Raw genomic sequence first — 15,995 nt, forward strand, 5'->3', positions numbered from 1 at the left:
AAGACACTTGCAATTTATATAATCAAGTAATCCAAGATTAGAGATTGGATTAGTGGGCGAAGAATCTGAGAGAAAAAAGATTGATTTTTTAGTGTGCCACGTCAGCGGGAAAATGTTGTTTAAATTGCAAAACATGGTATTAATTTTTATTAAAAATACAGTATGTGATTTAAACCTTTGAATACAAGTTATAGGAGTTTCGATAGAATCAATTGGAATGTGCTGGATGAGAGCTGGAAGGTTCATTTTCTGTTTTAAACCAACTCCACTAAGGCGCCAACTGCTCTTATCCACAACCTACTTAAATTATATTTATAGTAATTCTTTTTATTTATAATAAAAAGAAATAACAAAGAAATTTGAAATAAATTAGAATTATTTTTTATTATAAAATTTGCTGAAATTTTCTCGAAATCATCAAATATATAAACTACTACATAAAAATCAAAGCCTAATTTTTTTTTTATAATATCTTTGAGTAGGAGATATAAACAATGCAAATTGACCATGTGATTCTTTTTTGAACAATGCCAATTTTCAATTGGAACAAAGATTTAATCTTGATTCTGTGCAAGGCATAAATCAATTTAATAAATTTATTCAGCACAATAATTCTGACATAATTACACAATGAGAGAAGCCTGCAAATTATTTAAGAATGCACTTTGAGTAAAGCGTATATTTGTGTAATAATTTGCAATTAGTATTTAAAATAGTATTGCACCGAAATAATATTATTTTTACTCGGTATCTCTAACTTTTTTCCAAAATCCAAGAGATTATCTCAAGTTTTCCCCATCATGTAAGTCATATTCTCGAAATCAATGCCTAGGTGTGCGTGCAAGAATTCGTATATTTCTAAGTTTTTTCGATTAACTCAAGAAATAGAAAACTAAGTAGATGTATAACTGTCGCAACTTTTAAGAAATTTCATTTATAAAGCCGAAATATTTTAGTAATTTTAAAGGTCGTGATAGCAAAATTTAACGCTTCTAGTTGTTGACAAGTGGGCTTAATTTATTGTGAAGGCACATGGCTTGATGCAATTATTTAGTTTATCTTGTTAAACTACTAGCTAGTAGTACTATATTGTTGAGGGCACAACTAACACTTTTAGTAGTACTTAAAAATTGTTAATTGCCGCAAATAATATAATGCTTATTCCAAATTATTTCATTTTATAAGTATATTGGACATCCTTCTTCGGTTCATGAGCAACAAAAATCTCGAGTTGAGATCAATGAGCTCTATTTATATTAGGATTCAAATATTAATAAAAAATTTACGGACATATTGCATAATACAAGTCTACATCCCAATATGAAAACTAACTTACAAATTTTTATACTGTTAAAATGTTTACATATTTTATATTTGCACTCATTTGTATCATTGTATGGACATCACCATCCCTTTGGAAGTACACCTACTGCTAAACCACATACTCCTACTTTTCTTCTAGTCAAAATATGTAAAAACTCTTTGAATTCAAACATTTATTTGGAATTTATTAATTTGGCTACAATATCGGCTACAATTAATCGCCGTCAATTTCAAGTTTAATATCTAGTGAACTAAATAAATGACAGTACCTAATTTTTCATATATAAACACCAATAGTCCCTATTTTTTATAATAGTAATATTTTTTTAGAAAGAAACAGTGATTAAAATTTGTTAATAAAGCATAAATCTCACCTTAAATGAGAGAGAGAAAATTTTCTAAAATGGAAAGTGTATGATTTTAAGGGACAAAGAGAGTATACTTTTTTAGCATTAGATTTCCAAATCTGATGTCAACATATACAGAGATAATGTCAACACAATATCTCATTTAACCTCAATTGGTATTTTCATGAAACGAGTTGATATTCATATGTTATAGGCTCAGTTGATATTTTTAGGAAGAAAGTTGACATTTGTATGTTTTAATCTTGATGGTTCATTCTCTAAATTCAGCCATTCATACTAGGTAGTCATTATTCAATATTCACTAAGATAAATGATAGTATTTTAGTACGACCCTATATTAATAAATTACTTATAGAAACGGTAGTCAAATAAATAAGTATGCTGATTTAAGTATACTAGGTAGTCATTATTCAATATTCACTAAGATAAATGATAGTATTTTAGTACGACCCTATATTAATAAATTACTTATAGAAACGGTAGTCAAATAAATAAGTAGGCTGATTTAAGTAAGCGGAAGGTATTTCTATAAGTAATTAATCTAGGTAAAACAATACTCCGTGATCCGTATTATTCATATGGGCCACATTTACAACATATTTTTGAGGTATTATTTAATATTGAGCCCAGCCCAATTATTAACACTACAAGAGTTATTTCTTATGTTAAGAGCCATAAATAAGCCCATTCCAAATGAAGAAGAAAGAATATTTACTTTTTCGTATGAAAATTTAAATAATCAAGATTATATTTCTTGAGCTTACCTATTTTATCGAGTAACATTTTCATCACATCCAATAAACTTTTACATCAATTTTAAAGATAATATTTATGCATTTCCCTGAAAGCTCGGTTTTCATGAATTTGATATGACTGGATGTGGAAAATTGATTTTTTAATACCGTAAATTCAAAACAAATTCTCTAGAGGCTGCAAGTATAAGGGAGAATTTTGAAAATTCAACTCAAATCTAAGATATTGTAAATAATTTGGAAAATGTCAATGCTAAAAGCTTAGACCACATGAACATGTATGATAATGCAGGAATGAATTGTCCCTGTCAAAAATCTATAGCAAATATGTGCTCAAATGAATGGGAGATTGTGATATGAGATGATTTTTAGAGAATGTATGTAAAGATTCATGGCCATGTGATATGTAATGTCATGGGGGCATCAACATATCATAACTGATAATACATGCCATCACTAGGTCCACTATCATCAATACATTATTATATTTGTAAGAAAACTAAGATCCCAATTTTAAATGAACAAGAATAATACGCAAATAAGATATCACCTTTATAGTACTAATGAAATTAAAAAAGCATGTTGGCATATTAAAATGAATAAAGGAAATTAAAGTATATTTTTAAGGAGATCCATTTTAGGGTCCATTTTGTTTCTAAAATTAGTCGTACTGTCAGCAATAAGTGCAGATTGAAAAAATCGGTGAAAATCTACACCATATAGATTAATATATATATAGGGTCCTGTTAGGTTGAGATTATTTAGCTAAATTGAGAAATGAGATGCAATATCAGCCACTAATCCACAAGATTAACTAAATGTCAATAGCTATCACATTATGTCAACACGGGGTATAAGTGTCATTTCATTTCAATAGCCAGAATATCAAATGTCAACAGCTCGTATTAAAATGTCAACAACTAAAAAATAACACTTACAATTCATGTATCAATACCGAGAATATCAATGTCAACAACTCGTATTAAAATGTCAACAACTAAAAAATAACACTTACAATTCACATTTGAATACGGAGAATATCAAATGTCAACAACTCGTATTAAAATGTCAACAACTAAAAAATAACACTTACAATTCACATATCAAAATATCAAATGTCAACAACTCATATTAAAATGTCAATAACTAAAAAATAACACTTATAACACCTACAATCTGTGAAATCCAATCCAGAAATTCATTGGGGAAAAGACATAGCTCAACTTTCAAAACTTCAAATCGTTTCAAATTCAAAAATAACAGCCACACCTTTACGAATGGGTGATTCTCCGACGAGAAAAACAGAAAGGACGACGGATTCCGCTCAAAACCAAGTCTAGTGAGCAAACCAATTGCTTTATTAGTAAAGACAGCAGCGAATTGCGGATTTGATGAATCCTCGAACGCGGACTGCAGCTCCAACAATCCATCGGCGAGATCGAATTTCTCGAGTGGACTGATCGACCACCGCCGCAGAGGCGGAGCGGAGGCAGCGGCTGACGACGTCGGTTCCAGCGTCGGAGGGCGGCGCGGAGTGAAATTTGTCTAAGATTGAGGAGACAGCGAGCTTCTGGAGCGAAATTTGTCGAAGATTGGAGCGAAATTTCGTCGATTCCACCTCCGTCTTCTCCGCCCCGTTGACCGGCGCCGGATCCTCCTCCTCTCCGGCGCATCACGCGGCGGCACCGGCTGTGGCTGTTTTGATCTCCCTCCCTGAGAAGTGAGAAGGCTCAGATCCAGGCCGCGCCGACGGTGGTATCGACGGCGAACAGGTGCTCGGATTTGGGGATGAGTTTGCGGAGAGTGGAGAGCTTAGCGTATATTCTGCGCTGTGGCTTCTGGAGGATTAAATTACCATTTGAACCATTCATAATAAATTAATTTAAAATTATTTTTTGTGTGGCAAAATCTGGACCACTCATTTAATAAAAATGAGTGGCTGATGTTGCATCTCATTTCTCAATTAGCCAAAAAAATCTCAATTGATCATGGACCTATATATATATATATATATATATATATATATATATATATATATATATATATATATATATATATATATATATATATAAGAATAAAATTCAATAAATATATATAGAAATAAATTACACGCATATATTAGTTAAGAGATGCAATTCAAATTTTAGGGTGCAGTGGAGTGGAATATAATGTGGTGACGCTTGACAGGGAAGGTGGGTGAATTCAATTAAGAAGGAAGAGGAAGACAGTTACCAGCATACATTAAATATTCTAATGAAAATAGCAATTCCAAAATACTACAAAAAATACATCAAATTGTGAAAGCACAAGTCCAGATGTAGGTGAAGTTATAACTCCTCATCGTTCGTAAAAAGTTGAAATTAAAACCTAAAATATAATTATATAAAAAGTACAATTACGTTCAAATATTCATATTCTATGACTTTTTCATCGCAACTCAAATCTCATTAAATATATGCAGATGAATTGAAATATTATTGATGTTCAACCATAACATAAATGTTCCTTTGCAATAATAGTATTTACCAATTTAATATAGATGGACCCCTGCCTTCTAATGCATGCATCAAATTATTCAAATGTTTGCACTATTTGTATTTTCTCTGATTTCACATTACGGAAAAGGAAATGCAGAAGAATTTATGTTTTGACTGAAATATTTAATAATACATCCCAAACTGCAGGCGCTTTTTTTATAAAATTATTCATATCCGTGATACAATAGTTGAATTATCAAATTGTTATGCAAATCCTAACTTTTATTAAAAAAATATTGTTTTTGTTAATTAATGGATTTCTTCCTTCTCCGTCCCTTAAAAGTACGAACTATTTCCTTCTTTGTTTTTGTTAGTTAATGGAGTACTTCGTCCTCCGTCTTCAACTGTAGTAAAAATTTAATGGTTCAGACAAATTGTCGTATACATTTGTACTCCTTGTACGCTTAGTCAATGAGAAAGATTGGACGATATGATCACTTGATTTTTTTATTGGACTCACCACCAGTTGAGCTGAGAATTTGTGTTTTAATGAACTATAGGAATGTTGATCATAATTTAACTTACACGTGATAAAGAAAAAGCATTGTTTATTCTTCTTTTCTCCATCTTATGCGTGAACCTTCATCGTCAACAATTATGTATGCACACATAAAATACTTTAAACACAAAATATCAAAGAACATACTATCTTTTGCTATTTCATTCACAACAATTTACATATATGGACCCTAAAACTAGTATAAATAGATGGATCATTTGAGTTAGATCCATGGAAAAGTTACAAGAATAACTCAATCCCTCGACAAGAAATCGACCTAAAATCACCCAAAAAAGAGGGGAAAAAAGAAACAACACAAACATAAAAAAGAAACCTCAGTAGTATATATTTTCAAGAACACCTTGAATTTCTCCCCGGTCCTCCATAATAGAAGTAATTACCCCAAACTCTATTAATTCCACCTCTTATATCGTAACAATTTGAATGATCGGCCAAAACTCTAAAATTGGATAAAGGGATTAAGCTGTTATCCCAATCTACCACTTGTAGGTTTCTGAAATAAGACGCTTTTCCGAACCCTTCTCTTGCAAAATGTCCACTCCCCATCTGAGTCGATGTGTGTGACCCCGAACTTCTGCTATTTACAATTTCGCCCCCAAATTGTACCATATTTGCACGATCGCGAAGATGTGTAAATAGAAAGGTCGGCCAATACCCGACTAGAACCCCGTTTCCGAACTCTAGCCACCAATTTCCATGTTTTGGATCCTATAAAGCAATAGACCAAAAATTATTACTATGATTTATTCACAATATACTAAATTTTTAGTATCCGTCCCACAAATTTAGTATGGTTTCATTTTCACACATTTTAAGAAAAATACATTGAATAATATCTTTGGAAAATGTAACACACTACACATGTTCTATTTTACAAATATTTATTGCTATATTTATTATCTTCGCAAATATTAAATAAAGTTAATTTTAATATATAAGTATTTTAGATAAGTAAAATTAAGAAAGTGGATAGTGAACTATGTTAGAAAATCACAGAAGGGAAATATTTTGAATAATTATTAAGATGATAAAGTGGAAGGGTCAAAAACCTTTGCTTTGAAAGGAAGAGTGGGGAGAATCTCAGAAAGCAAACATTAAAGGAAACGAAGCAAAATAATTATGTCCGTTGAGTCAGGGGCGGAGCCAGGATTTCAATTCGACGGGGGCAAAAATATATCTAAGAAAAAATTCTAAAAGTTTGAAGTGAGGCATTTATAAAGGAAATAATTTTTTTTTAAAATCCCATGAAATAATACTACATGAAATATATTGAGGAGGGGCTTATCCCCTCCCAGTAGATCTGCACCTGCGTTGAGTCTTTCAATGGTGAATGCAATATTACTATAGTGTATTGTATCTGACAACATGCGTATGTTAGCTAGATGGGTTACATGCATGATGAATATTTAGCTCCACTCTCACTTTACCCACCCACCAAAAATCCCAAACCCCCAAAAAGAGAATACCAATTAAATTAAATTAAACTATCCCAAAAGATAAAATCTAACCCTAGCTATTTTAATCTTCTTTATATATTATTTTGAAAGTTCTTAGGAATTTTTTTTATTCTAGAAATAGAATATGTGTTCTGCGGATTAGATTCGACCACAAAAGTTGGATTGCCGTTGGACAATTGGAATCGAATATATATGAATAAATTAAAGCACAATTGAGGTACAAGAAAAGCTTCTTTTTTAAAATCATGTAGAATCGAAAAGTTATATATAAAAATAACAGTTTAAAAACGTACCTTCCAAATTAGCAAGCTAATGTCAAATTGGCCTCCATTATACGACGACGTAGGAGAAATTGCTGCGCCAATAGCTATTCTATTATTTGTTTGAACAAAGCCTGAGCACAGCAAATTATAACACCCAGTTGCTTGATAGGCATCACTCTGCGAAAATATTAATTAAATCAAATTGGTAATCAATTAATTAAAATTAATTAAGTCCCATAATCACTTTTTCAAAACGTAACTTGTTGGAGTCATGATTAAAGTAGGGACATTACAAACTTAGGCAATAAATAGTTATCTAGTGATTATAGCAGACAATATGTAGTAGTAAAATTTGAAAATAAAAAACATCAAATTAATTACTTACAGTCCAGTAGGTGAAGAACCTAGGATAATTGTCCCCATAGATCTCTGGACTAACCTGTTTGGTGACAAAATTAATTGAATTAGGAAGCAGTTGAAGGTGTAATTGCAGCTTTAATGAGCTTACACAAAAAAAATCAAAGTCTCAGATCCCATCTTAAAACTGGTGTCACAATATTTTCAACTTTTATGTCACATCTCTTTATATACTTTCTTCGTCCTATAAAAATAGAGAATTTGAGAATGAGACGGGTTTTAATACCTGCCAACCGGCCTCGATTGTGTTGAGGTCGTCCCCAAAGGAGCCTCCAATAACCCACATTTGAGAAAGGCTGAATTCATACTTATTTGCAACTCGCGGAGCCCACACATTTATGCTTGCTTTTGCACCATAATATTGATCACCACTCACATAGCCCACAGCATGCTGAAAAAAATATTTAATATTTTTAAAAATTATGAATAACCAAGTTATCAAAATTGAATCTTTGACGGATATTGGTTGAATTCTTGAAAATTAAGAAGAGGGTTTTTGAGGGATTTAAAAAAAATATGAATAACCAAGTTATCAAAATTAAATCTTTAACCAATATTGGTTGAATTCTTGAAAATTGGGAAGAAGGTTTTTGAGGGGTTGATTAACTAACCTCATGGCCATTGCTGGAGGAATCTCTTCTAATTGGCCTTCGAATCTTGCGGCCAAATCTTCGAATGGAGCTTGCTCTTAGGAGATCTTGCTCGGTTGTTCGTCTGATTGGAATGGTATTTTCGGGGCAAGATTCATCAGACAGTGTCCAAGTTTGGAAATTTTCAGAAAACGTGTCTGATGTTGTTGGTGGTGTTCGAAGCCCTTTTGGCCTCTCAGGTGGATCCTGAAAATTTTAAAATTCATGCATGGAGAGATGTTTATTATCATGACTTCTTCACAACTCTCCCTAGAATGAGTGCATAGATACATTACCATGGGCATTTGGCCTTGGAGTAAAGGATGATCAAAAGCAGGCTGTTGATGAGTCAATACACAATCGAAGATATCACCATCTGGACTCTGTAAAAAAGCAAAGAAAAAATTAATCAGACAGAAATAATGGGGAAAAATTGGAATTTTGAGACAAGAAGAAGAGGGGAAGAATTGCCTTGATTGTTTTGACAGCATGTTTGTTGATTTTCATGAGATAGTCTGAGATGTATTTGAGCTTCTTGGACAAATTCTGAGGCCTCAAATTCTGATTTGTAGCATTGAAACTCTGTGATTGTGATTGTGCAATAAAAAAGAGGAAGAAAACAAAAATATGAATGATTGGGGAAATCTTGGGGCAGCAGTTGGAACAAGAAGCCATTTTTGAGGGATTTGATTCTTCTTCTAACACAACTCTTTGTCTCTGTCTACATTGGTTTTTGTCTGCTTCTGTCATCTAAAAACCCACTAAACCTTCTCAGAATTTGGAAATTCCTAAATCCATGCAAAGAATTGTATCAGCAGCAACTGTAGGGGAAAGCAAAGCAAAACAGATAGATGCTCACTATCTCACCATTTCCCAAGATTGAAAACTTGGGAGGAAAAGGTTAATAGAGTGATTTGGGCATTTGATAGTTTTTGCTAGATGTGGTTTTGCTTTTATATTCTGACAAATGCACAACTTCTAGGCATGAGGTGAAAGAGAAAGAGAAGTTTAAAATAAAAGAAATGATGACATAGGAATTCTGATTATTTAGAAATTTGCCCATGTGGGGTGAGTTATATTAATAGCCTGTTGAGGCCAAGACATGCAACAATTATTTTATTGCAAGAATAAGAATTGAAGAAGTGGGGTGGGGTGGGGGGATTGGTCTAGAGGATTATGTTTCCAGTCTCGTCTCCTATACAATGACTGAAAATTAGCTTTTCCATAATAAATTATCTTGTTTAAATATAAATGTGCATATACTATAATGAGCAATCATTTGTGCTATTCTTTAATATACATGTAGAGGAAATATGTGTATTTTGAATAAATTTTTGTTTTGTGTAATTGTTTTGTAGAAGAAATAATCATGTTCAGAAGTTAAATTGTTGATGAATTTTAATTTAATTTATAAATTTTTGCAGCATGTTTGCTTACCATTAGGGATTTTGTGTTTATTCCTTACTTGGTTTTAGATTCCTTGCTTTGGGTGTTTCTTTCTCACATCTCTAAATGTTCCTTTATGAATTCTGCCAGCATAATTATTTCCCCACCCAATTTCCCTACACTCCAAAATCACCTTTTTCTCTAGTAATATTTCTGTCGTAATATTTGAATTTTGATCGCCACAAGTTAATAAAGTTCACTAGAACGAAAAACCTTCATGCATTTTGAATTCAACATGCAAAACTCTAGAATTTGTCTTGACACATAATGATTGTTTTAAACAAATGTAGACCTACAAAATTCACCAAATGTTTTAATTTTAGCAGATCAAACTAGCTTTGACCTATCCTTTTTCTCCATTTCAATTTTCTTTTTTGCATAAAAAGATTCCTAAAAAAAGATAGACACAAAAAATGCAAAATTTAGCCTTTTCAAATCATGTTGCCGACCTTACCTAGGTTGGCACGGTATGGTATACCGCACCTGAGAATGTCATACCGCATACAGTACCGTAAATTGTGATATGAGAAAATGTCATACCTATATCTTACCGAAATTTCGGTATACCGCAATTCGGTATGATTATTTCCGATACCGTTACCATACCGTCTATGCGGTATACCATACCGTACTTTTACGTCATACGGAAATAAGGTATGGCATACCGAGTACGGTATACTAAAATAAGGTATGGCATACCGTAATACTTGTGTTTCATACCAAAAAAATTCTATTATAGCCAAATATTTAAAATAAAAGGTCACCTATTTAAATAATGTCCAAAAGATTAAAACTACACCACTATCAAATCTATACGGTTGACTTGATTTGCATCTCTGCGTGTGTGTTTGGGGTTGTGGGCGGTTGAACTAAAATATGAAAGTAGGGTTAGAGATTTTAACATATTAACTATTTTTTATATAAACTTTAAATATAACATATATATCGATTTTTTGGTAAATATCATAAATGCAGTATATTGCAGTATACCGCGGTATAGGAAAATCTATACCTTTACCGTACCGAAATCTATTGGTACGGTATCATACCGTACCGCAAATTCGGTATTTTTTCGGTACGTGCGGTATTTCGGTATTACGGTATATTTAGCCCGCCCTAACCTTACCTTGAGTTCATGTTGGGTCAAAGGTTATGAAATCAAATCTACGGATGTTTAAGCTATTGTTTTTCACCTTTCTTTTAAAAAATCAAGCTTTTTAAAGTGATCATCATTTACTTCTTTTTAGAGTTATAGACTTGGAGTTACATCAGACCACTCAAAGTCTTTTTAGATTTATGTTTTACTTCCTAGCATAGGTTTTACGATAACCATTCACACACATAGCATTATTCTTAATTTTTTATATCTACTTTTTCGAACAAATTTATGATAAGTAATAAAAATGTGAAATAAATTTAGTAGAGTACATGGTTTAAAGCATGTCCTTTTTCAGTGAAAAAACTGGAAATTGTAATTAGCTTTAATTTTTCTTTATAAGGAAGTGGAATATGGCACGCGCGCCTGGTTATTTGCAACTGCGTAGGCATTCAAGCAATAATATGCACGCGCATATTTTGGGTTTCTCATTATTTTGGGCTACTAAACATTTTGTCCAATCAAATTAATCATCATCCTTTTCTTGTCTTTAAATTAATTTAATTTTGCATGATCATCTACGTTTCTCTTTAATCTATTCCATCGGGTAAATACAAAAGAACATTACTTTTATTAATAATTGTTATTTCCATTTAAAATAGACTTATAGATGTTGTACTACTTATTAGTAATTTTATAGAAGAATGATGTCATACTAGCTAATCTATTTTTATTTTTATGCAATAATTAATCAAGGATAAGACCACTAAAACAACCTAGGTACTCTCTTGGCAAACAAAGTAATGTTTACCCTCTCTGACATTTTTATTATTTTTCTGATAGTTCGTGACATTTATTGATATTATTGTTGAATCATAGTATAATATTTTTGAAAAAAAAAGTAATAGTTATTAATTAGGATTTAAACGGATATTTATTAAGATAAAAAAATACTAGTCAATTTTAAAAAATAATGATTTTAAAAGTAGATTCCCTGATTCATGTAATAATTAAAGGAAATAAATTTAAAAATTATACCTAATACAGTCTTAACTGACTCGGGAAATAAGATACTAGTACAATTATTAAAAACATAATCTACGAAGACGAAATTCGCTTGATTAGAAGGCTGCAAAAGGCATAAGTTGCTTTATAGAGAGGGGACAACATATGAATATATTTTGAAATGAAAAGGGCCAGTTTAGAATTATTGAGACCATATTATATTTTTAATTATATTAAATACACTTGAAAAGTACCTCTTCCAACAAGACCAATCATAGCATGCTTGTGCATATGTTTTGCTATCTTTGCAAGAAAATTCTCATTTCTTATTTTCTCTATTACTACATGTTTCGGCGAAATAACTTACCAATATTTGTTTTTTCAAAAGAGATTATGCGCTTTTTGAAACATCTAATAAGATATTTTAGTGATTTTGTTCATTAAATTTAGCAATTATGATCAATGCGAAAAACGATTGAGATAAAAAAAATATTCTATTGCGGATTGAAGGTACAGCATGCCGCGCAAGCTACTATTTATGAATGCCGACTTATATTTTAATAAAGAGAAATTTTTTGAAAAAACATAATTTTTTTTTGTCAAATTCTGGTATGTTCCGCAATTTTGAAAATCAATCAGAAAAATTCATTTTTCTTAGAGCTCTTGTAATTTTATTGTTCTTTTTTCTCTTTTTTGGGTGAACTTTGTAGCTTGTTTTTGGGTTGCATGGTTGTTTTAATAAATTTTATTTTCCAAAAAAAATACGTCAAAAGAAAAATAAGTCATACTAACGTCAAACCTAACGGTGTTAACCAAGTGGTGACTTATTTCCTAACCACAAAATGGGAATATAATTATTTGTGATCACAATAGAAGAATTGAAATGAAGAAGATGCACAAAGGTTTTCCACCATCAATGGAGAACTTCAAGCTAACTATATGAGGTACAAATTCCATCTATAATTATGTGTGGTATTAATTGATGTGGAAACCTAGCTAGGAAATAGATGTGGCTTCTTTATTCATCTTTCTTCCAAAATAAAAGTCATGGAATAGTATACTCCATTAAGCTTTGTTTGGTCACTATCCTCTTCAATTCTTATAAGGTGTAGTATATTAAATTGGATTAGCAAAAGAAAGGCAATCTTTAAGATGAAAAAATGGCATGAATTAATGGGGCTTAGACCCCCTAAAGAGAAATGTTAAGCCATCATTATGTCTAAACTGCAAAGTCAGCATTTCTTAGCCTAAAAGGGGATATTGCTATTGATTAAATATATCCAAAGATAAGAAAATGGGAAATGCTATGTGGCCACATTATGGCCAGCCATAAACTGGTTTAATAGCAAAAAAACGGTTTACTTAGAATATCCGGTTTAGTTAGGAATTGATTTTACTTCTATATACTTTATTGTTGTCAAATTTAATACTATCAAAACATAGATATATAGAGTAATGAATTATTTTCATTCAATTATTTGATTGGTAAAAGAAATTTTATTGACATTAGTATTTGATTAAATAATTATTTTATTTGATTAAGATATAATATCACAAGATAAATAGAACAGTTAATGAATTATTAAGAGAAATTCTATTATCATTAATATTGATTAAGTTGATTTTTTTAATATGATTGAATCTCTATGAATATACATATATATATAATAGTAGTAATAAAATGAAATATGCCAATGAAAAAGAAGTATACTGCACCTCTTGTATTAAATGATGATTATATTTTTGGAAATGAATTACACTAATAGCTACTGTAATGTAATTTGTTTTGTAAAATTTTATTGTTAATAAATATTATCGTCTTGAATGTAAAAGATTTTGGATTGATTTTTAACTTTGAAACTCTATAATGTGTAATTAACGTATAACGTTAATTTAAATTTTCAAAACTTAAAGGGGGATTCTAATATAACCGAAAGTATGGTGAAGGGTCAATGAGTCATTTTAAGTTATCCACTAACTACAATTTATATTTTAATATATAACTAATACTACAATTTACTGATATAACCTTGTGTGGCTGACAATAATATGGCCATTTAGCACTACTCTAAGAAAATAGCATATAGTAAACCTTCTCCTCCCCCACCCCACCAGTCAAAAAAGTGGAGATTTTCCTAAATCATGATTGAAGAAGGGCGTATGAATTGGAATGAGAGAAATAAGAATGTTGCCTCCCTATATTCCTCTGGCTGGTGGCATCATGTGTGGCCATTCATCATCATGCATTTCTGGGCCATGTCTATACATATTATATATACATATGTGTGTGTGTGTGAATGTGTGTGTATTGCATCATGATGTTCAAGATGATGTTGTTTCTCATGCCAAGTTGCATAGTAGCATCAAATGTGAAAACACACAAAACTTAAAATGATCATGCTATATAATGTTCCCAAAAGAAAAGAAAACTTGCATATGAAATTGTCATGCACGTATATATATACAGTTTGCTAACTTTGAGAAATTTGTAGTTTCTTAGATACATAAATGACGAGTAGAGTGTTGGATATGTATACATCATATGCACACTCTACGTACATCCAGAACAAGTACCAATTTAATTGCAAAAATAGCCTCTTTTGGATATTTATCGAAATTTCAGTATGTCGTGTTATACCACAGTATATGAACTTTCATATCGCTAATATATCGAAATCATTTGATAAAGTATCATACCATACAAATAGCACAACCAAAAATTTGATAGTTTTTTTAAAAACTGGTACGATAAGTCCAGTATTTTAAAATTTTGACCACCTCGATCTATTTGTGATCGTGTGTTTGTAAAGCAAATATTAAATGTGATATATACTCCTCCATATTTTATTATCATAATAGGAACAACATTAAAGTCAAAATCGAAGACTAAGCATTAACATAATAACATGGCATTCATAACTCAGTAGATTTGGTCGGTAGATATTGTAAATTTTCCATGGACTTGTTAGAGGTTTATACCACTAACAAAAATATGTTTATGTTAAGTGCGCATTAATTTTCGGAAATAACCCTAATTATTTGACTTTTAGACTTTTAAAGCTTGGGCTGCAAAAGAAAGCTGGAAGTCGTGTAACTGATGATAAACGCCGACAAATTATGGAGTATTTTAGTAAGTAGCAGTAGTTAGTTTTTTTTTCTTATGTAAGAAAGAATATGAGGATTATAGTATGGCCTAAAAGTGTAATGGTTTTACTATATGAAAAAATCAATAGTATGAAGCATTGATGCCAAATAAATTCGGATGAATAGGTTTCTCATATACACATTACATTATTTTGGATTTTTGGAGATTCAGCTAAAATGTGTCCATAATTATAACATCGATCAACCATATTTTTTGATACCCACACCAAGGCCCATCACTTAGATACTTAGATTAATTTGAAGTTCGAAATGTACTATTTCTGTCGCAATGATTTTCCCTTAATTAAAAAAGCTTTAAAAACAACAAAATTAAGAAATAATCAAGTTTTATTTATTAATTATGTTATGGCGAAATACATTATTCCTGCAATATAACAGCCAAGCAATTATCAACACGCTGAGTCAAATGGGCCGAGTACTTGCTGAGCGGGAAGTCGGCTCCGATCCCGAACTCGAGCATCGCATCGACGCAGTCACCCGCCGTGGCCGCGCTGAGGTACGACGTGGCAGTGCTGACGTCTCCTTCCTCGACCGCGCGGAGGCCCACGCCGAGGTTGTCGACGATGTTGTCGAAGTTGCTGACGCAGACCTTCTTGATCGAGTCGCGGCTCACAGGCGCCAAATGCGCCATAGCCGGCTCGATCGTCGGCACCATCGCCTTCAGCTTATCCGCCAGCGCAATCGTGTCTTTGATGGCGTTGACCGACGCGTCGTGCTGGTTGACCGCGCCGCTCACCATCTGCGTGCAGATGCGCCGGTAGCTCGCAGTCCGGCAGAACGGGTTCACGCCCACGAATTTGCGAGCCTCGGCTTGGGAGCCGAGGACGAGGAGGAGAGCCGCGGCTGCGATGAGGATTTTATCGTAGCACGCCAATTTTCTTGGTGTCATTTTATTAGTTAACATAAAACTTTATTTATATTTTATTATAGGAATAATATAAGTAAGTATGGGTTGTTTAGGTCTTCTCTCTAGTAAGTATCTCTAGGGATTTTGAGTTAATGAGGAGTACTTCACTT

General features: G+C 32.1%; 1 protein-coding gene across 1 annotated transcript; it reads right to left on the reverse strand.

The window, feature by feature from the left end:
- Window positions 1-5,598: 5,598 nt before the first annotated feature.
- Window positions 5,599-9,318, reverse strand: LOC121767681. Its single transcript, XM_042164008.1, has 7 exons — window positions 8,738-9,318; window positions 8,563-8,649; window positions 8,249-8,473; window positions 7,864-8,028; window positions 7,606-7,659; window positions 7,251-7,397; window positions 5,599-6,208 (listed from the first exon to the last, which is right to left on the reverse strand). The coding sequence occupies exons 1-7, from the start codon at window positions 9,014-9,016 to the stop codon at window positions 5,831-5,833; spliced, it is 1,335 nt and encodes a 444-aa protein (XP_042019942.1). The 5' UTR covers window positions 9,017-9,318; the 3' UTR covers window positions 5,599-5,830.
- Between the last annotated feature and the right edge of the window lie 6,677 nt (window positions 9,319-15,995).

This window comes from Salvia splendens, chromosome 15, assembly GCF_004379255.2.
Source record: "Salvia splendens isolate huo1 chromosome 15, SspV2, whole genome shotgun sequence".
Classification (NCBI taxonomy): domain Eukaryota; kingdom Viridiplantae; phylum Streptophyta; class Magnoliopsida; order Lamiales; family Lamiaceae; genus Salvia; species Salvia splendens.

What these genes read in the sequence shown, in the direction of transcription:
- LOC121767681 (XM_042164008.1), bottom strand. Translation starts at nt 9,016, where the DNA reads ATGACAGAAGCAGACAAAAACCAATGTAGACAGAGACAAAGAGTTGTG. An exon ending in ATGCTGTCAAAACAATCAAG is followed by an intron (nt 8,650 to 8,737) that starts GCAATTCTTCCC and finishes GCTTTTTTACAG; the next exon opens with AGTCCAGATGGTGATATCTT. An exon ending in TTAGCTTGCTAATTTGGAAG is followed by an intron (nt 6,209 to 7,250) that starts GTACGTTTTTAA and finishes ATTGCTTTATAG; the next exon opens with GATCCAAAACATGGAAATTG.